Genomic DNA, 26,015 nt, shown 5'->3' with positions numbered 1-26,015 from the left:
ATATTTCTGGCGCCCCCCCACATGGGCGTGGTCATTTTACTAACTCCTCCCCTTTACTAATGTTTCTATGGCAATGACTCAACCACAGAGATGCTCCCCCACAAAGTCTTCATTACCCTGGGATCCTTACATGATCTCTTATCAATAAACAAAATACAGGAAGAGAAGCAGAGTACTTTATTGGGAGCTGGAGGGGGGGCCTCTCTGATGGACACAGAGAGGGCATTTGTTAGAGAGTCTGTTAGAAAGACCCCCAGACATACTACAGACATGATACAGGAGATGGTCAGAGACTGCAGACATGATACAGGAGATGATCAGAGACTGCAGACATGATACAGAAGGCGGTTAGAGACTGCAGACATGCGACAGGAGATGATCAGAGACTGCAGACATGCTACAGGAGATGATCAGAGACTGCAGACATGATATAGGAGATGGTCAGAGACTGCAGACATGATACAGGAGATGATCAGAGACTGCAGACATGATACAGAAGGCGGTTAGAGACTGCAGACATGCGACAGGAGATGATCAGAGACTGCAGACATGCTACAGGAGATGATCAGAGACTGCAGACATGATATAGGAGATGGTCAGAGACTGCAGACATAGTAAAGGAGATGGTCAGAGACTGCAGACATGATACAGGAGATGATCAGAGACTGCAGACATACTACAGGAGATGATCAGAGACTGCAGACATGCGACAGGAGATGATCAGAGACTGCAGACATGCTACAGGAGATGATCAGAGACTGCAGACATGATATAGGAGATGGTCAGAGACTGCAGACATAGTAAAGGAGATGGTCAGAGACTGCAGACATGATATAGGAGATGGTCAGAGACTGCAGACATGATACAGGAGATGGTCAGAGACTGCAGACATGATATAGGAGATGATTAGAGACTGCAGACATAGTACAGGAGACAGTCAGAGACTGCAGACATGATACAGGAGATGATTAGAGACTGCAGACATAGTACAGGAGACAGTCAGAGACTGCAGACATAGTACAGGAGACAGTCAGAGACTGCAGACATAGTACAGGAGATGGTCAGAGACTGCAGACATAGTACAGGAGATGGTCAGAGACTGCAGACATGATATAGGAGATGGTCAGAGACTGCAGACATAGTACAGGAGATGGTCAGAGACTGCAGAAAATAGTACAGAAGATGGTCCATTTTGTTTGGGAGCCACGTCGCACGACCGCGCAATTGTCAGTTAAAGTGACGCAGTGCCGAATCGCAAAAAGTGGCGCCGGTCATTGGGCAGCCAAATCCTCCGGGGCGGAAGTGGTTAATGGATTAGTTTACCTTGGAATCCTCCCAGTTGGGACACAAACAGCAATCAGATAACCAGACAGAGGGTCTAACTCTTCCCTACTCCATGTAAAAGTACAAAGAACAGATTTGACATCTCCGGGGATACCTGTGCAGACTTTATTAGTGAGTTGCGTTTTCCTCATACTCTGCAAGAAGAGATCAGCAGAGAGAGAGAAAAATGCAAATAAACACATTGGGCTAGATTCAGCAACAACATACGGCGGCGTATCTCCAGATACGCCGCCGTAATTTCAAATCTGCGCCGTCGTATCTTTACGCCGATTCTCAAAGGCAGATACGTTTAAAAAATAGGCTTCCTCCGCCGACGTAACTTGAATACGCCGGCATATAATTGTGTTGCAATTTTACGCTAGCCACTAGGTGGCGCTTCCGCCGTTTTCGGCGTAGAATATGCAAATGACCTAGATACGCCGATTCACAAATTGACTTACGCCCGGCGCTATTTTTTTACGTCGTTTGCGTAAGGCTTTCCCGGCGTAAGGTTGATAATGCTTCTATGAGGCGCACACAATGTTAAGTATGGACGCCGCTCCCGCATCAAATTTTGAATTTTTTTACGTCGTTTGCGTAAGTCGTTCGCGAATAGGGCCGGACGTAATTTACGTTCACGCCGAAACCAATACGTCCTTGCGGCGTACTTTGGAGCAATGCACACTGGGATATTCCATGGACAGCGCATGCGTTCGTAAAAAAACGTCAATCACGTCGGGTCACCAAGAATTTACATAAAACACACCCCCCACATCCTCATTTGAATTACGCGTGCTTACGCCGGCCCTACGCCGCCGTAACCTAGAAGGCAAGTGCTTTGTGAATACAGCACTTGCCTCTCTAACTTACGGCGGCGTAGCGTAAATACGATACGCTGCGCCGCCGTAACTATGCGTGCCCCTAGCTGAATCTAGCCCATTGTATCATTTCGCATTTCCTCCCAGCTTCCATAGCGCTGCCTTGCGGGTAACAAACAGTTAACACTCTCTGCTCCCAGGCAAAGTGATATCTGTCACGTGACTTCCTGATCACATGACTGTCTGATCACATGACCCCCCTTCACTACTTCCACGCCTGGATGTTAGGTGACAGTGTATGAGAGTCATGGAGCCGCACATCACCTTCCAGCCCAACGGTACAGTATATATTCTGTATACTACATTATAAATGTATACACACAGTATATCCCATAAGTAAGTACACCCCTCACATTTCTGTAAATATTTCCTTCTATCTTTTCACGTGACAACACTGAAGAAATGACACTTTGTATCTACAATGTTGTGTAGTGAGTGTACAGCTTGTATAACAGTGTAAATTTGCTGCCCCCTCAAAATAACTCAACGCACAGCCATTAACCGCTTAAGGACCTCCTTCTGCACATATACGTCGGCAGAATGGCACGGCTGGGCACAAGCCCGTACAGGTACGTCCTCTTTAACCACTTAACGCCCGCCACGCGCCTATTTACGTCCACAGAATGGCACGTACAGGCAGATGGGCGTACATGTACGTCCTTGCCTTCTAGCGGGTGGGGGGTCCGATCGGGACCCCCTCCGCTGCGTGCGGCGGGCGGCTTACCTCGCGGAGCGATCCGGGACGACGGCGCGGCTATTCGTTTATAGCCGCTCCGTCGCGATCGCTCCCCGGAGCTGAAGAACGGGGAGAGCCGTATGTAAACACGGCTTCCCCGTGCTTCACTGTGGCGGCTGCATCGATCGAGTGATCCCTTTTATAGGGAGACTCGATCGATGACGTCAGTCCTACAGCCCCGCCCCCCTACAGTTGTAAACACACACTAGGTGAACCCTAACTCCTACAGCGCCCCCTTGTGGTTAACTCCCAAACGGCAATTGTCATTTTCACAGTAATCAGTGGATTTTTAATGCATCTTTTGCTGTGAAAATGACAATGGTCCCAAAAATGTGTCGAAATTGTCCGAAGTGTCCGCCATAATGTCGCAGTCACAAAAAAAATCGCTGATCACCGCCATTACTAGTAAAAAAATAAATAAATAATAAAAATGCAATAAAACTATCCCCTTATTTTGTAAACGCTATAAATTTTGCGCAAACCAACCGATAAACGCTTATTGCGATTTTTTTTTCTTTACCAATAATATTTGAAGAATACGTATTGGCCTAAACTGAGGATTTTTTTATATATATATATTTTTGGGGGATATTTATTATAGCAAAAAGTAAAAAATATTGCATTTATTTTCAAAATTGTCGCTCTATTTTTGTTTATAGCGCAAAAAATAAAAACCGCAGAGGTGATCAAATACCACCAAAAGAAAGCTCTATTTGTGGGGAAAAAAGGACGCCAATTTTGTTTGGGAGCCACGTCGCACGACCGCCCAATTGTCAGTTAAAGCGACGCAGTGCCGAATCGCAAAAACTGTCCGGGTCCTTTACCTGCCTAAAGGTCCGGGTCTTAAGTGGTTAATGTCTAAACTGCTGGCAATAAAAGTCAGTACACCCCCTAAGGGAAAATCTCCAAATTGGGCCCAATTAGCCATTTCCCCTCCCCGGTGTCTTGTGACTCGTTAGTGTTACAAGGTCTCAGGTGTGAATGGGGGGCAGGTGTGTTAAATTTGGTGTTATCGCTCTCACTCTCTCATACTGGTCACTGGAAGTACAACATGGCCCCTCATGGCAAAGAACTCTCTGAGGATCTGAAAAAAATAATTGTTGCTCCACATAAAGATGGCCTAGGCTATAAGAAGATTGCCAAGACCCTAAAACTGAGCTGCAGCATGGGGGGCCAAGACCATCCAGCGGTATAACAGGACGGGTTCCCCTCAGAACAGGCCTCACCATGGTCCACCAAAGAAGTTGAGGTCACGTGCTCAGCGTCATATCCAGAAGTTGTCTTTGGGAAATAGACGTATGAGTGCTACCAGCATTGCTGCAGAGGGTGAAGGGGTGGGGGAGGGGTCAGCCTGTCAGTGCTCAGACCATACGCAGCACACTGCATCAAATTGGTCTGCATGGGTGTCGTCCCAGAAGGGAGCCTCTTCTAAAGATGATGCACAAGAAAGACCGCAAACAGTTTGCTGAGGACAAGCAGACTAAGGACATGGATTACTGGAACCGTGTCCTGTGGTCTAATGAGACCAAGATAAAGGTATTTGGTGTCAGATGGTGTCAGGCGTGTGTGGCGGCAACCAGGTGAGGAGAACAAAGACAAGTGTGTCTTCTCTACAGTCAGGCATGGTGGTGGGAGTGTCATGGTCTGGGGCTGCCGGTGTTCTGTCGAGAAGTGCCCGGGTGGAACTGCGCATGTGTGGGAGTGACGTCATCGCCGCTCCAGCCAATCACAGCGCCGACAGATACGCCGAGGCAAGATGACATCTCGCTCGGCGTGGACCAGGTAAGTTCCCCTAACCTCGTTCCAAGGTAAGTATTTCATAATGAGCTAGTATGCGGTGCATAGTGAGTACACTATGTTCATGGCCTTTGCTATGAGTGTGCTTCAGTGTTCGCCCTGCGCAGGGCGCCGTCACGTTTACTTGTCACCTTTATCTCATATAGATAGGAATGGAGGCCATTGCCTGATTTAAAGTCTCTGAACCCTTTTATTTAGGCTAATTTTAAAGCCTAGCTCTGGGATTACCTGCCGCCCCGTCACCCTGAAGATCCTCTCTGCATCTATGTAAGTGTCTTACACCGTCGTATCTTAGGCTGCAATTCCAGGCCGGCCGCTAGGTGGCGCTTCCGTATCTTTACGCGAGGAATATGCAAATTAGTATTTACGCCGATTCAGAAACGAACCACCGCCCGGCGCTTTTTTTTTTACGTCGTTTGCGTTCGGCTTTTTCCGGCGTATAGTTACCCCTGCTATATGAGGCGTAGCTAATGTTAAGTATGGCCGTCGTTCCCGCACCGAGTTTTGAAATTTTACGTCGTTTGCGCAAGTCGTTCGCGAATAGGGTTGGACGTAATTTACGTTCACGTCGAAAGCAATGACGTTTTGCGGCGGATTTTTCGAGCATGCGCACTGGGATGTTTTCACGAACGGCGCATGCGCCGTTAAAAAAAAAAAGTAAAATACGCGGGGTCAAGCCAAATTTGAATAAAACACGCCCCCAACATCCTCATTTGAATTAGGCGGGCTTACGCCGGCCCACATACGTTACGCCGCCGTAACTTAAGGCGCAAGTTCTTTCTGAATACGGAACTTGCGCCCAAAGTTACAGCGGCGTAAACTATCTAGGATACGTTACGCCGGCCGGACAGATACGCTCAGGTATCTGAATCCGGCCCTTTAAGTGCAAGGTGTCATGGGGGGGGGGGGGTCACTCCACTCAGAGGGCGGAGCCATGACGTCCTGCACTCACAGGATGTCCTCAGTCTTCTGGGTTTTAGATGCTGGGCATTATTTAACTCGGAAGACTGAGGACATCTAGTGTGCAAAACAAGAATTGCTGTGAGGGACAGCACTGCAGTAGAGGTAAGTTTCACTACTAGAGCCATATTTTTTAACCACTTCAGCCCCGGACCATTTGGCTGGCCAAAGACCAGAGCACTTTTTGGCGATTCGGCACTGCGTCGCTTTAACTGACAATTGCGCGGTCGTGCGGCGTGGCTCCCAAACAAAATTGGCCATCTTTTTTTTCACACAAATAGAGCTTTCTTTTGATAATATTTGATCACCTCTGCGATTTTTACTTTTTGCGCTATAAACAAAAATAGAGCGACAATTTTGTTTTCCTCAGTTTAGGCCGATACGTTTCCTTCTACATATTTTTGGTAAAAAAAACAAAATATCGCAGTAAGCGTTTATTGATTGATTTGCGCAAAAGCTATAGCATCTACAAAATAGGGGATAGTTTTATGGCATTTTTATTAGTAATTTTTTTTTTTACTAGTAATGGCGGCGATCAGCGATTTTTATCGTGACTGCGACATTATGGCGGACACTTTTGACACTATTTTGGGACCATTGTCATTTTACACAGCGGTCAGTGCTATAAAAATGCACTGATTACTGTGTAAATGACACTGGCAGTGAAGGGGTTAACCACTAGGGGGCTAGGAAGGGGTTAAGTGTGTCCTAGGGAGTGATTCTAACTGTGTGGGGGCGGGGCCTACGAGTGACACGTCACTGATCACCGCTTCCGATCACAGGGAGTAGTAGATCACTGTCCTGTCACTAGGCAGAACGGGGAATTTTTTGTTTACACAGGCATCCCCTCATTCTTCCTCTCCATGACATGATCGCGGGACTCGCGGTCAGACTCGCAGGGGTCGTGGCACGCGCCAACAATACCGGCCTCTTAAAGGCGGCGTGTGTGTACATACGTCGCTCTGCCCAGCCGTGCCATTCTGCCGACGTAGAGTCGGGTCCATAAATGTTGGGACATCTACACAATTCTAATCTTTTTGGCGCTATACACCACCACAATTTGAAATGAAAGGAACAAGATGAGCTTTAACTGCAGACTTTTGATTTGAGGGAATTTACATCCAAATCAGGTGAACGGTGTAGGAATTACAACAGTTTGTATATGTGCCTCCCACTTTTTAAGGGACCAAAAGCAATGGGACAACTCTCAATATGAGATCCAAAAAACTGTCACTATCAGTGAAGCAAGCCATCATTAGGCTGAAAAAAAAAAAAAAAAAACATCAAAGAGATAGCAAAAACATTAGGTGTGGCCAAATCAACTGTTTGGAACATCCTTAACCACTTCTCTCCCACGCCTATTCTGCTAGAAAATTATTTAGAACCCCCAAACATTATATATATTCTTTTAGCAGACACCCTAGGGAATAAAGTGGCGGTCATTGCAACATTTTATCTCGCACGGTATTTGCGCAATAATGTTTCAAACGCCTTTAAAAAAAAACAAAGAAACATGAATTAAAAAATAACAAAACAGTAAAGTTAGCCCAATTTTTTTGTATAATGTGAAAGATGTTACGCCGAGTAAATAGATACCTAACTTGTCACGCTTTAACCACTTAAGGACCGCCTCCTGCACATTTACGTCGGCAGAATGGCACGGCTGGGCATAAGCACGTATAGGTACGTCCTGTGCTAGTACCCAGCCGTGGGTCGCGGGCACGGTCCGAAGCTCCGTGACCGGGACCGCGGGACCCGTGGACCCGATCGCCGCTGGAGTCCCGCGATCAGTCCCCCGAGCTGAAGAACGGGGAGAGCTGTGTGTAAACATGGCTTCCCCGTTCTTCACTGTGGCGGCGTCATCGATCGTGTGATCTCTTTTTATAGGGGGACACAATCGATGACGTCACACCTACAGCCACACCCCCCTACAGTTGTAAACACACATGAGGTCACACATAACCCCATCAGCGCCCGCTTGTGGTTAACTCTCAAACTGCAATTGTCATTTTCACAGTAATCAGTGCATTTTAAATGCATTTTTTGCTGTGAAAATGACAATGGTCCCAAAAATGTGTCACAATTGTCCGAAGTGTCCGCCATAATGTCGCAGTCACGAAAAAAAATCGCTGATCGCCGCCATTAGTAGTAAAAAAAAAAAAATTATAAAAATGCAATAAAACTATCCCCTCTTTTGTTAACGCTATAAATTTTGCGCAAACCAACCGATTAACGCTTATTGCGATTTTATTATTTTTTTTTTTACCAAAAATAGGTAGAAGGATACGTATCGGCCTAAACTGAGGAAATAAAATGTTTTTTTATATATTATTTATTATAGCAACAAGTAAAAAATATTGAATTTTTTTCAAAATTGTCGATCCATTTTTGTTTATAGCGCAAAAAATAAAAACCGCAAAGGTGATCAAATACCACCAAAAGAAAGCTCTATTTTTGGGGGAAAAAAGGACACCAATTTTTGTTTGGGAGCCACGTCGCACGACCGCGCAATTTTCTGTTAAAGCGACGCAGTGCCGAATTGCAAAACCTAGCCGGGTCCTTTAGCTGCCTAAAGGTCCGGGTCTTAAGTGTTTAAAATTGCGCACACTCATGGAATGGCGCCAAAAACGTTGGTACTTAAAAATCTCCATAGGCGACGCTTTAATTATTATTATTTTTTTTACATGAGGGGATATTACTCTAGGGGGAGGGAATTGGTGTGAAGGGTGGAAACTGAATGTATCAATTTATTTTTTGTAATTTGAATAAAGAACAGGATGATATATATTTAGTTTGTACGAGGGTGATCTATCGACTCTATTTTTTGTATATGTTAATGAGATTTGGTTTCCTGTATAAATGAAAAAGTGAAAAATAAAGAAATTTAAAAAAAAATAATATATTTTTTTATACAGGTTACTAGGGTTGTCCCGATACCGATACTAGTATCGGTATCGGAACCGATTCCGAGTATTTGCGGGAGTACTCGTACTCCCGCAAATACCCCCGATACCGAAATAGAATACCCGTCCCCCCCCCGCCGCCGTTACGCCGCATCCCGCCGCCGTTACACCGCATCCCCGCTGCAGCCGACTGGTTAATACGCGCAGGGAACATTACAGCTTTCATTTGAATAGCTGTAGTGTTTCCCGCCGTGCCGCGTATAGACACTCCCCCTTGCTCGGGTGAACTGTCCAATCCCGAGCAAGGGGGAGTGTCTATACGCAGCGCGGCGCGAATCATTACAGCTATTCAAATGAAAGCTGTAATGTTCCCCGCGCGTATTAACCAGTCGGCGGCAGCGGGTTGCAGGTAAGGGGGATATGGGGGGAGACATGGCTGCATATGGGGGACATGGCTGGATATGGGGGGGGGACATGGCTGCATATGGGGGGACATGGCTGGATATGGGGGGAGACATGGCTGCATATGGGGGACATGGCTGGATATGGGGGGGGAGACATGGCTGCTTGGGGGGGGACAGGGCTGCATATGGGGGGGAGACATGGCTGCATATGGGGGGGAGACATGGCTGGATATGGGGGGCGACATGGCTGCATATGGGGGGGAGACATGGCTGCATATGGGGGGGAGACATGGCTGGATATGGGGGGGGAGACATGGCTGCATATGGGGGGGAGACATGGCTGGATATGGGGGGGGGGACATGGCTGGATATGGGGGGCGACATGGCTGGATATGGGGGGGAGACATGGCTGCATATGGGGGGGAGACATGGCTGGATATGGGGGGACATGGCTGGATATGGGGGGAGACATGGCTGGATATGGGGGGGGGACATGGCTGGATATGGGGGGACATGGCTGGATATGGGGGGAGACATGGCTGGATATGGGGGGAGACATGGCTGCATATGGGGGGGAGACATGGCTGCATATGGGGGGAGACATGGCTGGATATGGGGGGCGACATGGCTGGATATGGGGGGGAGACATGGCTGCATATGGGGGGGAGACATGGCTGGATATGGGGGGGGGGGACATGGCTGGATATGGGGGGACATGGCTGGATATGGGGGGAGACATGGCTGGATATGGGGGGAGACATGGCTGGATATGGGGGGAGACATGGCTGCATCTGTGGGGGGACATGGCTGCATTTGTGGGGGGACATGGCTGCATTTGGGGACACATTTAAAAAAAAGTATCGGTATTCGGTATCGGCGTGCATGTTCGCTTCTGAGCGCGAGCTACTGAGGACAGGGGCGTTTTAATTTTTTTTTTTATATATATTTTTTTGTAATAGGAATAGTGTGTGACAGGTCCTCTTTATGGAGAGAGGCGGGGTCAATAAGACCCCACATCTCTCCTCCAGGCTGGAAAGCATGAGGGTGTCCCCTTCCGCCGCCTGTAAGAACGATCGAGCGGTGGAACCGCCGCTATGATCATTCTTATGGTGCGCAGAATCGCCGCCTGGAAAAAAAGAATATCTGATTGATGCCTGTAGCTGCCCCCATCATTCAGATATCCCCCCACTGAAGTCCAGGACGTCATATGACGTCTTGCGGTACGGAAGTGGTTAAAAAGAAAGAACGCACGGCTGAGCTCAGCAACACCAAAAGACCCAGAATTTTTTTTTTCTTCACCAGGAAAATAATTCTTCGGCCATCCACCACAGTTGTTTTTTCCGCGGTTTTCCGTTGTTGCTGAGCTCACCGGTGCATTCTTTCTTTTTAAGGATGTTCCAAACAGTTGATTTGGCCACACCTAATGTTTTTGCTATCTCTCTGATGGGTTTGTTTTTTTTCAGATTAGAATTGTGTCCCAATATTTATGGACCTGACTGTATATAGTCGTGCTGCGGTTGACAGGGGGTTAATACCTGATAGGGGACACTTTTTTTTTTTTTTTTACCCCGGAGTTGGGCTTTAACCACTTAAGGACCGGACCAATATGCTGCTAAATGACCCAAGGGGTTTTTACAATTCGGCACTGCGTTTCTTTAACAGACAATTGCGCTGTCGTGCGACGTGGCTCCCAAACAAAATTGGCGTCCTTTTTTCCCCACAAATAGAGCTTTCTTTTGGTGGTATTTGATCACCTCTGCAGTTTTTATTTTTTGTGCTATAAACAAAAATAAAGCGACAATTTTGAAAAAAATGCAATATTTTTTACTTTTTGCTATAATAAATATCCCCCGAAAACATATAAAAAAAAATTTTTCCTCAGTTTAGGCCGATACGTGTTCTTCTACCTATTTTTGGTAAAAAAAATCGCAATAGGCGTTTATCGATTGGTTTGCGCAAAATTTATAGTGTTTACAAAATAGGGGATAGTTTTATTATTATTTTTTTTACTACTAATGGTGGCGATCAGCGATTTTTTTCGTGACTGCGACATTATGGCGGACACTTCGGACAATTTTGACACATTTTTGGGACCATTGTAATTTTCACAGCAAAAAATGCATTTAAATTGCATTGTTTATTGTGAAAATGACAGTTGCAGTTTGGGAGTTAACCACAGGGGGGCGCTGTAGGAGTTAGGGTTCACCTAGTGTGTGTTTACAACTGTAGGGGGGTGTGGCTGTAGGACTGACGTCATCGATCGAGTCTCCCTATAAAAGGGATCACTCGATCGATGCAGCGCCACAGTGAAGCACGGGGAAGCCGTGTTTACATACGGCTCTCCCCGTTCTTCAGCTCCGGGAAGCGATCGCGAGTGGGCGGCTAGAAACGAATAGCCGCGCCCTCATCCCGAATTGCTCAGACAGCCACAGGAACCGCCGCATGTACTGGGGGGGTCCCGATCGGACCCCCGACCCACGTCTAGGCAGGGACGTACAGGTACGCCAATGTGCCTGTCCGTGCCATTCTGCCGACGTATACGGTATGTACATGCGGCGGTCCGGGAGTGGTTAAACTCCTTTATGTTGGAAGGGCATACTGGACTTATATTATCACACAGACAATTAGAGTGCAAGCTAGAAAACAACAAAAGAGAGGGCACACCGACCTAGTGCTTTATCATTTCTGATATCAACTCACTTCACAAAATAAATGACACATGAATACTCACAAATGCATGTCATGCAGATGCTTGTGCAAGATATGCGTTTGTGACTTATTCACTTGTCATTTATCTTTCTAATAGAATTGAGTTATAGTGCTGCACTAGGTCGGTGCGCTCTCTCTTTTTGTTTTCTAGTTTGCTTAAGGCTACCCACTCCCCCGAGAGGGCGCCGAGAGGGCGGCAAGAAAACTGTGCGCTAAACCTACAAAATTAGCCCAGAGAAGAATCCTTTTCATTCCCGTACACCACACAACTGAGCGCAGGAGGTCACATTTGTGAGAAGTAGAATGGAGACTCAGGAACCACCAGATGCCAGTGAGTGGAGATGTGCACAGTGGAAACATTTCACTTCATCATATTTGTTATGTTAGATTGATTTGTTTTGTGTATTTGGATTTGCTTTGTGTATTTGGATTTGCTTTGTGTATTTGGATTTGTTTTGTGTATTTGGATTTGCTTTGTGTATTTGGATTTATTTTGTGTTTTTTGGATTTGTGTATTTGGATTTGTTTTGTGAATTTTGGAGCATTACCTTTTTCGGGTTTGCTTTGGAAAACGTTTCACTTCATCATATTTGTTATGTTAGAATGATTTGTTTTTGTGGATTTGGATTTGTTTTTGTGGATGTGGATTTGGATTTGTTTTTGTGGATTTGGATTTGTGGATTTGGAGCATTACCTTTTTCGGGTTTGCTTTGGAAAACGTGGAAACGTTTCACTTCATCATATTTGTTATGTTAGTATGATTTGTTTTGTGGATTTGTTTTGTGGATTTGGATTTGTTTTTGTGGATTTAAATTTGTTTTTGTGGATTTAAATTTGTTTTTGTGGATTTGAATTTGTTTTTGTGGATTTGGATTTGCTTTGTGGATTTGGATTTGTGGATTTGGATTTGTGGATTTGGTTTTGTGTTTTGTGGATTTGTTTTGTGTTTTGTGGATTTGTTTTGTGGATTTGAATTTGTTTTTGTGGATTTGAATTTGTTTTTGTGGATTTGAATTTGTTTTTGTGGATTTGGATTTGCTTTGTGGATTTGCTTTGTGGATTTGGATTTGTGGATTTGGATTTGTGGATTTGGATTTGTGGATTTGCTTTGCTTTGTGGATTTGAATTTGTTTTCGTGGATTTGCTTTGTGGATTTGTTTTGTGTTTTGTGTGATTGGAGCATTACCTTTTTCGGGTTTGCTTTGGAAAATGTGGAAACGTTTCACTTCATCATATTTGTTATGTTAGTATGATTTGCTTTATGGATTTGGATTTGCTTTGTGTATTTGGAGCATTACTCTCTTCGGGTTTGCTTTAACTGCTTGCTGACCATATACAGTAAATATACGGCGACAAACAGGCTCCCCTGGGCAGGATCACATACCTGCACCTCCAGGTCTGGGGGCGCGCACGCTTGCCGCCATCAATCCGCTCCTGCTCTGATTGGACACAGCGGGAGCCAATCAGCAGGTCCCCCGGGACAATGCCGATTTGTTCGGGACACAGGCAGAACGGCGGTCTTCCTATGTACACAAGCTGAAGTAGTTAAACCTTAACAAAAGATCCAAATGAATCAAATGAATACAAATACATTTTTTTGTTTTTCATCATCATTTATTTCGGATTCATTGTAATCCGTTACTATTGTGATTCGAGATTCTGAATCTCCAAATAACAAATTTTCGTCACAATTTTGTATAATCTGGAGTAATTATTGGCAGATCTAATATTTCACTTTGTCCCCCTGTGTCACAGAACATCAACACGTCCGCTATAACCCCCTCCGTGATGACTGGGTGCTGGTCTCCGCTCACCGGATGAAGAGACCCTGGCAGGGGCAACTGGAGAAGCCTCCACAGGAGAACATCCCGAGGAATGACCCCAAAAACCCGCTGTGCCCTGGAGCCCGCAGGGGTGGAGGCCAGGTAATGGAGAGCAGACCTCATTCATCAAAGTTTTCAAAGAAAGATTAGTATGGGGGGCAGAACAAATGCCAGGCAACAAATGTCTAAGACTCAAATGATTGCTGGCCAGATCATCGCCAGCTGACTTTGCACAAAGTCTGCACCTGATTGGTTGGCTGTAGATGACCATTCAGAATAGCCTAGGGCACGTTTCATACCTGCGTTGTTATTTGGTAAAAAAACATTGTTCGGTGTCGGTAGCTATTCATTTTCTTCCTTCTCCTCTGGGTTTAGGTAAATCCTGATTACAAGGGGACATTTGTTTTTGAAAATGACTTCCCTGCCATGCAACCAAATGCCCCAGAGCCAGGTGAGTCTGACTCAGATGTGGCCACAGCTTTTAATAGGGGAGGCAGGGTGATCAGCGATGGAAGGAGGTGGTTGGTCAATCAGGGAAAAGGATGTGGGGTGGTCAGTGAGGGAAGGAGGTGGTTGGTCAGTCAGGGAAAAGGATGTGAGGTGGTTGGTCAATTGGGGAAAAGGATGTGGGGTGGTCAGTGAGGGAAGGAGGTGGATGGTCAATCATGAAAAAGGATGTGGGGTGGTTGGTCCATCGGGGGGAAAAAGATGTGGGGTATTCAGTGAGAGAAGGAGGTGGTTGGTCAGTCAGGGAAAAGGCTGTGGGGTGGTCAGTGAGGGAAGGAGGTGGTTGGTCAATTGGGGAAAAGGATGAGGGGTGGTCAGTGAGGGAAGGAGGTGGTTGGTCAATCATGAAGAAGGATGTGGGGTGGTTGGTCAATCGGGGGGGAAAAAGATGTGGGGTATTCAGTGAGAGAAGGAGGTGGTTGGTCAGTCAGGGAAAAGGCTGTGAGGTGGTCAGTGAGGGAAGAGAAGTTGGGATGGTCAAAGGGGAAGAGGAGGCATGGTTATCAAGAAGGGAAGAGAAGGTAGGGTGGTCAGTGAGTAAGAGAAGGTGGGGTGGTCAGCGAGGGAAGAGAATGGTGGGGTGGTCAGTGAGGGACGAGGGGGGGGGGTCAGTGAGGGACGAGGGAGTGGGGTGGTCAGTGAGGGACGAGGGGGTGGAGTGGTCAGTGAGGGAAGAGAATGGTGGGGTGGTCAGTGAGAATGGTGGGGTGGTCAGTGAGGGAAGAGAAGGTGGGGTGGTCAGTGAGGGAAGAGAATGGTGGGGTGGTCAGTGAGGGAAGAGGAGGTGGGGTGGTCAGTGAGGGAAGAGAATGGTGGGGTGGTCAGTGAGGGAAGAGAATGGTGGGGTGGTCAGTGAGGGGGTGGGGTGGTCGGTGAGGGAAGAGAATGGTGGGGATGTCAGTGAGGGAAGAGAATGGTGGGGTGGTCAGTGAGGGGGTGGGGTGGTCGGTGAGGGAAGAGAATGGTGGGGATGTCAGTGAGGGAAGAGAATGGTGGGGTGGTCAGTGAGGGAAGAGAATGGTCGGGTGGTCAGTGAGGGAAGAGAAGGAGGGGTGGTCAGTGAGGGAAGAGAAGGAGGGGTGGTCAGTGAGGGAAGAGAAGGAGGGGTGGTCAGTGAGGGAAGAGGAGGAGGGGTGGTCAGTGAGGGAAGAGAAGGAGGGGTGGTCAGTGAGGGAAGAGAATGGTGGGGTGGTCAGTGAGGGAAGAGAAGGAGGGGTGGTCAGTGAGGGAAGAGGAGGTGGGGTGGTCAGTGAGGGTAGAGAGGGAGGGGTGGTCAGTGAGGGAAGAGAGGGAGGGGTGGTCAGTGAGGGAAGAGGAGGAGGGGTGGTCAGTGAGGGAAGAGAAGGAGGGGTGGTCAGTGAGGTAAGAGAAGGAGGGGTGGTCAGTGAGGGAAGAGAATGGTGGGGTGGTCAATGAGGGAAGAGAAGGAGGGGTGGTCAGTGAGGGAAGAGAAGGAGGGGTGGTCAGTGAGGGAAGAGAAGGAGGGGTGGTCAGTGAGGGAAGAGAAGGAGGGGTGGTCAGTGAGGGAAGAGAAGGTGGGGTGGTCAGTGAGGGAAGAGAAGGTGGGGTGGTCGGTGAGGGAAGAGAAGGTGGGGTGGTCGGTGAGGGAAGAGAATGAGGGGTGGTCAGTGAGGGAAGAGAAGGTGGGGTGGTCAGCGAGGGAAGAGAATGGTGGGGTGGTCAGTGAGGGAAGAGAAGGAGGGCTGGTCAGTGAGGGAAGAGAAGGAGGGGTGGTCAGTGAGGGAAGAGAAGGAGGGGTGGTCAGTGAGGGAAGAGAAGGAGGGGTGGTCAGTGAGGGAAGAGGAGGAGGGGTGGTCAGTGAGGGAAGAGGAGGAGGGGTGGTCAGTGAGGGAAGAGGAGGTGGGGTGGTCAGTGAGGGAAGAGAAGGAGGGGTGGTCAGTGAGGGAAGAGAAGGAGGGGTGGTCAGCGAGGGAAGAGAATGGTGGGGTGGTCAGTGAGGGAAGAGAAGGAGGGCTGGTCAGTGAGGGAAGAGAAGGAGGGGTGGTCAGTGAGGGAAGAGAAGGAGGGGTGGTCAGCGAGGGAAGAGAATGGTGGGGTGGTCAGTGAGGGAAGAGGAGGAGGGGTGGTCAGTGAGGGAAGAGAAGGTTTGGTACTCAGCGATTAAAGATGGAGGTGGGAGCAAGGGAAGAGATGGTACTCAGTGCGACTTTAATAGATGTTTTTTTCCACCCCAGGTCCCAGCAATCACCCCCTACTGCAAGCAAAATCTTCCCGTGGTGTTTGGTAATATTGTTAAATTGGTGTTCTGACATTATATTAACTTCCTATACCTTTCTGCGCACCTGCCAGAGATTTCCAACAGGCTCCTTCTTGCATAATATAAATAGTTTTTCTTTCTCATCCACTGAGGGACACAAGAAGTCTTAAACTTTCAGATTATACTGTCACCTGCAGGAGGATTGGACACTGGCAAACAAAAACCCCTCCCACTTCTCTCAATTTATTGCTAGCGTCCCAGAAGGAGGGACGTCTTTTCTTCACCTATAATTTTGGTTGCATTTTTTTTTTGTTCTTGTTTGATTGTTTTTCTTTTTTTTCTTTAGTGAAGACTCTTCTCTACATTGCTTCTGGAGCTTTTGAGTGATTAATTTCAGTTTTTCACCATGGTCGTCCTAAACCTAGACTGGATGGTGTGAGGATAGCCTGAAAGTGAACTTTGGTCACTGGGTTCTGGATGGGGTGCTTTCCAGACTCTGTTCTGATAAAAGTGGGCTGTTGGAATGATTTTTAGGTCCACATCTGCTGGCATTGCACCAGCACTTACCTCAGTTGGGTGGGATGCTATGCGCGTGATCTGCACGCTGTTTTCCAACATACAGCGCTGAGGAATCGCCTTCATTCTGCTGCTTCTGCTTACCAGTTCCATGTGGAACTTCGATCCAAAGTGTTCTGCTGCCCACCTACTGTGACATTGGTTCGCCAACGGAAATCCAAACCCATACCTACTACTAGCTGCCTGGGCTATGAGAAAAAGATGATCCGCACTTTGGTTGTTTCAGCCTATAAGGCCTTAGTCATAATTGGGTTATGACTAAGGCCTTATAGGCTGAAACGCGCCAACTGTTCTCATTTGCGTTTGTTCACTGTGGCTTGTTAATAAATACAACCCCACCTCCTCTTCCCTCACTGACCACCCCTCCTTCTCTTCCCTCACTGACCACCCCTCCTTCTCTTCCCTCACTGACCACCCCTCCTTCTCTTTCCTCACTGACCACCCCTCCTTCTCTTCCCTCACTGACCACCCCCTCCTTCTCTTCCCTCGCTGACCACCCCTCCTTCTCTTCCCTCACTGACCACCCCTCCTTCTCTTCCCTCACTGACCACCCCTCCTTATCTTCCCTCACTGACCACCCTTCATTCTCTTCCCTCACTGACCACCCCTCCTTCTCTTCCCTCACTGACCACCCCTCCTTCTCTTCCCTCACTGACCACCCCACCATTCTCTTCCCTCACTGACCACCCCTCCTTCTCTTCCCTCACTGACCACCCCTCCTTCTCTTCCCTCACTGACCACCCCTCCTTCTCTTCCCTCACTGACCACCCCTCCTTCTCTTCCCTCACTGACCACCCCTCCTTCTCTTCCCTCACTGACCACCCCTCCTTCTCTTCCCTCACTGACCACCCCTCCTTCTCTTCCCTCACTGACCACCCCTCCTTCTCTTCCCTCACTGACCACCCCACCTCCTCTTCCCTCACTAACCACCCCTCCTTCTCTTCCCTCACTGACCACCCCACCATTCTCTTCCCTCACTGACCACCCCTCCTTCTCTTCCCTCACTGACCACCCCACCATTCTCTTCCCTCACTGACCACCCCACCTTCTCTTCCCTCACTGACCACCCCTCCTTCTCTTCCCTCACTGACCACCCCTCCTTCTCTTCCCTCACTGACCACCCCTCCTTCTCTTCCCTCACTGACCACCCCTCCTTCTCTTCCCTCACTGACCACCCCTCCTTCTCTTCCCTCACTGACCACCCCACCTTCTCTTCCCTCACCGACCACCCCACCCCCTCACTGACCACCCCCACCATTCTCTTCCCTCACTGACCACCCCCATCTTCTCTTCCCTCACTGACCACCCCACCATTCTCTTCCCTCACTGACCACCCCTCCTCCTCTTCCCTCACTGACCACCCCTCTTTCTCTTCCCTCACTGACCACCCCTCCTTCTCTTCCCTCACTGACCACCCCCACCTTCTCTTCCCTCACTGACCACCCCCACCTTCTCTTCCCTCACTGACCATCCCCACCATTCTCTTCCCTCACTGACCACCCCCACCATTCTCTTCCCTCACTGACCACCCCCACCATTCTCTTCCCTCACTGACCACCCCCACCATTCTCTTCCCTCACTGACCACCCCCACCATTCTCTTCCCTCACTGACCACCCCCACCATTCTCTTCCCTCACTGACCACCCCCACCATTCTCTTCCCTCACTGACCACCCCCACCATTCTCTTCCCTCACTGACCACCCCACCATTCTCTTCCCTCACTGACCACCCCACCATGAACCGCACTTTGGTCGTTTCAGCCTATAAGTCCTTAGTCATAATTGGGTTATGACTAAGGCCTTATAGGCTGAAACGCGTCAACTGTTCTCATTTGCGTTTGTTCACTGTGGCTTGTTAATAAATACAAAGATTTTTTTAAGAGCAACGACCGGAGTGCGGGTCATTACTCTACTCAGCCAGCGACTGTAGATCGAGCACCCATTAGCTCTGCTTTTTATGTGATGTATGGGTAGTTGCCTGGGCTACCTGAGGCCTTGCCCCTTTCCATGAGCTTATATGTTTTCTTTCCTGCCGCATGGTTGCTGATTCTAGACACAGGGACACGGTCCCGCTATACTGGGTGCCTCCCGCTCACTTTCTACTAATGGCTGTGAGGCTGTCTTCAGTGCCTCCTACTGCACCCTGAAGTCATGTTGCCTTCCGCTCTTGGAGCCTACTTCATCCTCTTTAGTTCTGTTGCATATGACCGCAGTCTCTTCCCTAGTGGTTGAGGTCTTTACTACTGTCATGGAAGACTTGATGGCCCAAATCCCCCAGCCACTTGCTAATGTTGATTGCAAAGGCCAGTGGCGGTGCGTCCATAGTGGGCACAGGAGCGGCGTTTGATGGGTCAAACTGGCGGCGTTTGATGGGGCACAGTGGCTGCGTTTGATGGGCACAGTGGCTGCGTTTGATGGGCACAGTGGCTGCGTTTGATGGGCACAGTGGCTGCGTTTCATGGGCACAGTGGCTGCGTTTGATGGGCACAGTGGCTGCGTTTGATGGCACAGTGGCTGCGTTTGATGGCACAGTGGCTGCGTTTGATGGCACAGTGGCTGCGTTTGATGGCACAGTGGCTGCCTTTGATGGCACAGTGGCTACGTTTGATGGGCACAGTGGCTGAGTTTGATGGGCACAGTGGCTGCGTTTGACGGGCACAGTGGCTGCGTTTGATGGGCACAGTGGCTGCGTTTGGGCACAGTTGCTGCGTTTGATGGGCACAGTGGCAGCAATTGATGGCACAGTGGCTGTGTTTGATGGCACAGTGGCTGCGTTTGATGGGCACAGTGGCTGCGTTTGATGGGCACAGTGGCTGCGTTTGATGGGCACAGTGGCTGCGTTTGCTGGCACAGTGGCTGAGTTTGATGGGCACAGTGGCTGAGTTTGATGGGCACAGTGGCTGCAATTGATTTTGCTCCAGTCCCCAGCTGAAGCGCTTACCTGAGGAGAAAATGTGAAAGTGTGTAGACCATACCCCATCATTAAAATTAGGGAAGGAATGGTACCCCAATCGTTGGTGTCATTGATAGGAATGGTGCCCCAATCATTGGTGTCATTGGGAGGAATAGTGTCCTATCATTGGTGTCAGTGCGAGGAATGGTGCCTCGTCATTGGTGTCAGTGGGAGGAATTTTGCCCTATTATTGATGTCAGTGAGAAATTTTGCCCCATCATTGGTGTCAATGGGAGGAATGGTGGCCAATCATTGATGTCAGAGTAATTAGGCTTCATTGTTGGGGTCAGTGGAAGGAATTGTGTCTCAGTGTTGGTGTCGGTGTGAAAAACTGTGCCCTGTTGTTAATGCCATTGAGAGGATCTGTGCCCCATAGTAGGTGTCGGTGGGAGGAATTGTATCTCATTGTTGGTGTCAGTGGAAGGAATTGTGTCTCATTGTTGGGGTCAGTGGAAGGAATTGTGTCTCATTGTTGGGGTCAGTGGAAGGAATTGTGTCTCATTGTTGGGGTCAGTGGAAGGAATTGTGTCTCATTGTTGGGGTCAGTGGAAGGAATTGTGTCTCATTGTTGGGGTCAGTGGAAGGAATTGTGTCTCATTGTTGGGGTCAGTGGAAGGAATTGTGTCTCATTGTTGGGGTCAGTGGGAGGAATTGTGTCTCACTGTTGGTGTCGGCGTGAAAAACTGTGCCCTGTTGTTAATGCCATTGAGAGGATCTGTGCCCCATAGTAGGTGTCAGTGGGAGGAATTGTGTCCCATTGTTGGAGTCAGTGGATGGAATAGCAAAGAGCCGCATCCGGCCCCCGGGTTGCAGTTTGGAGGCCACCGCTCTAGTGGAAGTGGCGGATGCCCTGGTGGCTCAGTGGAATTGGTACACCCTGATCTTTGCCCTCCCCCCCCCCCCCCCCCGAAATCTCTCCCTCCTCTATTTTAATAGGGGGATTATTGGGAGCTTGCCTACAGTTCTTAACCACTTAAGGACCGGACCAATATGCTGCTAAATGACCCAAGGGGTTTTTACAATTCGGCACTGCGTCGCTTTAACTGACAATTGCGCGGTCGTGCGACGTGGCTCCCAAACAAAATTGGCGTCCTTGTTTCCCCCAGAAATAGAGCTTTCTTTTGGTGGTATTTGATCACCTCTGCGGTTTTTATTTTTTGCGCTATAAACAAAAATAGAGCGACAATTTTGAAAAATATTTTTTACTTTTTGCTATAATAAATATCCCCCAAAAAGATATATAACATTTTTTTTCCCTCAGTTTAGGCCGATACGTATTCTTCTACCTATTTTTGGTAAAAAAAAATCGCAATAAACGTTTATCGATTGGTTTGCGCAAAGTTTATAGCGTTTACAAAATAGGGGATAGTTTTATTATTTATTTATTTTTTTACTACTAATTGCGGCGATCATCGATTTTTTTCGTGACTGCGACATTATGGCGGACACTTCGGACAATTTTGACACATTTTTGGGACCATTGTCATTTTCACAGCAAAAAATGCATTTAAATTGCATTCTTTATTGTGAAAATGACAGTTGCAGTTTGGGAGTTAACCACAGGGGGCGCTGTAGGAGTTAGGGTTCACCTAGTGTGTGTTTACAACTGTAGGGGGGTGTGGCTGTAGGTCTGACATCATCGATCGAGTCTCCCTAGAAAAGGGATCACTCGATCGATGCGCCGCCACAGTGAAGCACGGGGAAGCCGTGTTTACATACGGCTCTCCCCGTTCTTCAGCTCCGGGGAGCGATCGCGAGGGGGCGGCTATAAACGAATAGCCGCGCCCTCGTCCCGGATCACTCCTGAAGCCACGGGAACCGCCGCATGTACCGGGGGGTCCCGATCGGACCCACGTCTAGGCAGGGATGTACAGGTACGCCAATGTGCCTGTCCGTGCCATTCTGCCGACGTAAATGTACATGCGGCGGTCGGGAAGTGGTTAAAGGGTAAGTTCATTCTTTCATGAGAATATAAAAGGTAAACTACCTTATTTATCGGCGTATACGCACACTTTTTTCCCCTTAAAATCAGGGGAAAATCGTGGGTGCTCTATATACGCCGATACCCCGCCGATCCCCGCTGTCTCCGAGCCGAGTGTACTGCGCACTCGGCTAGGCCGCGCTCGTCTCTGCCTGCAGCCGCGCGAGAGGAGCCAAGTGCGCAGGAAATCCAGCTCTGCACAGCGCGCCAAATTCTAACACACGACGCCGCAACCCCTCGACGGACCCCGCCGCAGACGGACACCCACAAGGCCGCAGACGGACCCCGCACAAGGCGGCAGACGGACAACGCCGGACAAGGCCACCAATGGACGCCGGGCAAGACATCCAAAATTTCGTTTTTTTCCCCCCTAAACTTCCCTCCTCAGCTTGGGGTGCGCGCTATACGCCGATAAATACGGTAATTCCAAATCCATATCCTGTGGTCACCCCTCCGGATCCTGCTGCATATAGCGGCGGCGATGCCCTGTATTGCTGGTCTAGCAGTCCATAGACTGTACACTGCAATGCACAGCCCCAGGGTAAGTACCCATGATAATGCTTGCAATGGCAGGTGCTCATTGGTCAGCTCAGCCGGTGTCCTCTCCACCAGTATAGTGTACCTCTACCACCTCACTCCCAGTCATAGAATGGGTGCCGCCATGCTCATGCGCGCAATTGTTAACTCCTTCTTTCCCGTGCCATGTGGCCAGGCTGTGGGTGTCCCTAATGCAGGTTGGGAAACCGACTACTGGGGAAGGGAGCCAGATCACCGACCCCCTCGCTACCGGGGGGGACCCTCCCTATTCCGGGTACCACGCTTTATGACCGGCTGCTGTGTACCTTGCGCTAGTTCTTGCTTGCCCATAGCAACTGCACTGCTCGTCCTGTTTGCGTTGTTGCGTAGACCTTTTGTAGCGGTTTTGCTTCACATTCCACATGTACTTTACTGACCCAAGTTCTTTCATACGCCCGGAACCATCATGCACCCCTTTAACCACTTCAGCCCCGAACTAATTCACCCCCTTCGCACTTTTTTGCGATTCGGCACTGCGTCGTTTTAACTGACAATTGAGCGGCCGTGCGACGTGGCGCCCAAACAAAATTGACGTTTTCTTTTGGTGGTATTTGATCGCCTCTGCGTTTTTTGTTTTTTGCGCTATAAACAAAAAAAAGAGCGACAATTTTTGAAAAATAAAGCTTTGGCTGTGCCCTAGGGCAGTGATGGCGAACCTTGGCACCCCAGATGTTTTGGAACTACATTTCCCATGATGCTCAACTACACTGCAGAGTGCATTAGTATCATGGGATATGTAGTTCCAAAACATCTGGGGTGCCAAGGTTCGCCATCACTGCCCTAGGGCGTCAGAAGGAGGAGAGCAGCCGGTGATCTGACGATCTGGTTCCGGCTATCAAGATGGTTCCTGTAAGGACTGCGCAGGCGCAATCCTTGCAGACGGAAATCTCCGAACGGCATCCCGGGCGACGTGGAATTTCCTCGGTTCGCTCGGACGGCTCGCTCCGCCTCCTGGCTCTTTTTTTAACATCCTCCAATCCACGTGGATGTTAAGGAATGAGCCTGGATGCCGGCCGAGGGTTCGGAGATTTCCGTCGGCAAGGATTGCCGCCTGCGCAGTCCTTACAGGAACCATCTCGATAGGGGAACCTTAACGACAAGTCACCGGCACCTATTGATAGGGGGCGGAGCTTCACTCGCACACCCTCTAGTTGTGAGCGGCGAGGGAAGCTCCGTCCCCTATCAATAGGTGCCGGTGACTTGTCGTTAAGGTTCCCCTATCGAGATGGTTCCTGTAAGGACTGCGCAGGCGCAATCCTTGCCGACGGAAATCCTTTTTTTTTTTTTTTTTTTTTGGGGGTCCGGAGGTCCCCAGGGCCCCGAACCCCCTTTTTTTTTATAAAAAAAAATCTTTTTTTTTATATTTTTTTTTATTTTTTTTATTATATATATTTTATTATTATTATTAAAGGGCCCAGAGGTCCCCGATGGCAACCCCCCTTTTTTTTATAAAAAAAAAATATTTTTTTATATTATTTTTTTTTTCTTTTTAGTTCTTTTTTTACTAAAGAATGGCAACCCCCCTTTTTTTATAAAAAAAAATATTTTTTTTTATATTATTTTTTTTTTCTTTTCAGTTCTTTTTTTTACTAAAGAATGGCAACGCCCCCTTTAAAAAAAAAAAATATATATATTTTCTATAATATATTTTTTATTTCTTTCTTTTCTTTTTATTCTATATATTTTTTTTTATTTCTTTTTTTTTTTTTGTAAATCCCCCCCCCCCCCCCTGCTTCTCAGATCCAGGCCCCCCCCCCCCTTTTCTCTGTTCCAGGGGCCCATGCCTGAAGCTGTGTAAGGGGCCCCATAATTCCTGATGGCGGCCCTGCCTGTCAATAAGTGGCGGCTGCAGTGGCGTAGCGTGGGGGGGTGCGGAGGGGGCCGTGGCAGCGGCTGCTCTCCTCCTTCTGACGCCCCGGGGGCACAGAAAAAAACATACAGGTCCCCCTACTGCAGACCAGACTTGAGGCGGAGCCAGGGGTGCAATGCCAGCAGCCGCCAATAGAGATCGAGCCGCCCCCAAACCCCCCCCGCTGTGCGGCCCGGCCCCCACTGGTCTGCGGCCCGGGGGGCTGTGGGTCCCCTGCCTTCCCTAATAAACCAAAAACAAAACAAAGCACCGATTTTTGACTAGTGAGTGAATGGTGGGAAATCCTTATTGCCTGGCTATGCATGTAAAGGGGGGACCCAAAAATCCAGCGGCTCCTAAGGGGGTAGCGCTAAAAGTAAATGTAAAAAGGGGAGGGGCTGGAGGTCTCGCTAGGAACCTCCCAACACTGATGAACCTTTTTATTTGTGCCCAGCCAGGTAATGTGTTTCCACCCCTGGTCGGATATCACTCTCCCTCTGATGACCAATCAGGAAGTCCGAGCTGTGATTGACAAGTGGGCGGAGATAAACGGCGACTTGGGAGCCACTTACCCCTGGGTTCAGGTAAGTGATGGCGCTTGGTCAGCCTACCTATGATGATGTTGGAGGGAAACGGAACCCGATATTTTCTCAGAACGGCTGACGCAGTGTTATGTATGAATAATAATAATTGCCTCCAATCCCGGGAAACCTGATGGATCTGAGGGACAGGAAGTGAGAGAAATCTCCTCCGGGGGACACAGAGTCGGCCACGTGGTCTCAGTGGAAGAGAACTTGGGAATAACTGGCCAATCGGTTGTTTGCCTGAGACTGGGGTCTGTTTTTAACCACTTTCCGCCCACGCTATACCTGAAAGGTGGCTACAGCGTGGGCACCAGTACCGGGAAGGCGCTGGGTGCTGCCCGTGATCATCAGCTGCCAGCCAATGACAGCTGATCATGGAAGTAAACGGAAGCCGATGATCAGCGAGGGGAGAATAGAAGAAAAGCCGACTTCTGTTACAGGTCCTAATCTGTGCTGACCAGTGCCACCTATAAGTGCCCAACAGTGCCACTTATTAGTGCTGCCAATCAGTGCCCATAAGTGCCTCATCAGTGTCACCTATCAGTGCCCTTCAGTGCAGCCTCTTAAAGCCTCATCAGTGCCACCTATCAGTGCAGCCTCTTAGGCCTCGTACACACGACCGAACATGTCCGCTGAAACTGGTCCGGCGGACCGGTTTCCGCGGACATGTTCGGTCGTCTGTACGGCCGACCGGACCGTTTTCCGGCGGACAAAAATTTCTTAGCATGCTAAGAAACTTGTCCGCTGGAACGATGTCCGCCGAACATGTCCGATGGTCAGTATGACCGATCGGACACGTCCGCTGGCCCGAGAACCCGCGCATGACGTCAAAGTGATTCGACGCATGCGTGGAAGCATTTAACTTCCGGGTTCGCGCACGTCGCCGCGTCATCATCGCCTTCACGTCTTCGTCACGTCACCGCGTATCCTGTCCGCGCGGATTTTGGTTTGATGGTGTGTACAGCCATCAGACCAAAATCTCCGCGGACCGTTTTCATCGGACAGATCCGGTCGTGTGTACGAGGCCTTAGAGCCTCATCAGTGCCTCACCATCAGTGCCCATTAATGCCGCCTATCAGTGCCCTTCAGTGCCACCTATCAGTGCCCATCAGTGTTGCAGACCCCATCAGTGCTACCTATTGGTCCCGCCTCATTAGTGCCCATCAGTGCTGCCTATCAGACCCCATCAGTGCTACCTATTGGTCCCGCCTCACCAGTGCCCATCAGTGCCACCTAT

At 48.9% G+C, this 26,015-nt stretch overlaps 1 protein-coding gene across 2 annotated transcripts in view; it reads left to right on the top strand.

Annotated features, from left to right (window-relative positions):
- The first annotated feature begins 2,373 nt into the window (after window positions 1–2,373).
- GALT (galactose-1-phosphate uridylyltransferase) overlaps window positions 2,374–26,015 on the top strand; it is a 47,456-nt gene continuing 23,814 nt past the window's right edge. Inside the window, exons 1-5 of one of the 2 annotated variants that reach the window (XM_040335634.1) lie at window positions 2,374–2,479; window positions 13,466–13,635; window positions 13,909–13,984; window positions 16,236–16,284; window positions 24,649–24,778. In XM_040335634.1, coding sequence (XP_040191568.1) covers window positions 2,440–2,479; window positions 13,466–13,635; window positions 13,909–13,984; window positions 16,236–16,284; window positions 24,649–24,778 — 465 coding nt within the window. In that variant the 5' untranslated portion in view covers window positions 2,374–2,439. Of the gene's footprint in view, window positions 2,480–11,998; window positions 12,042–13,465; window positions 13,636–13,908; window positions 13,985–16,235; window positions 16,285–24,648; window positions 24,779–26,015 lie in introns of those variants that run through there. The other variant, XM_040335635.1, reaches the window with a different exon arrangement.

This window comes from Rana temporaria, chromosome 1 (genome assembly GCF_905171775.1).
Source record: "Rana temporaria chromosome 1, aRanTem1.1, whole genome shotgun sequence".
Taxonomy (NCBI): Eukaryota; Metazoa; Chordata; class Amphibia; order Anura; family Ranidae; genus Rana; species Rana temporaria.
The sequence above is the reverse complement of the archived record's forward strand: the minus strand, read 5'-3'. Positions and strand labels throughout refer to the sequence as shown.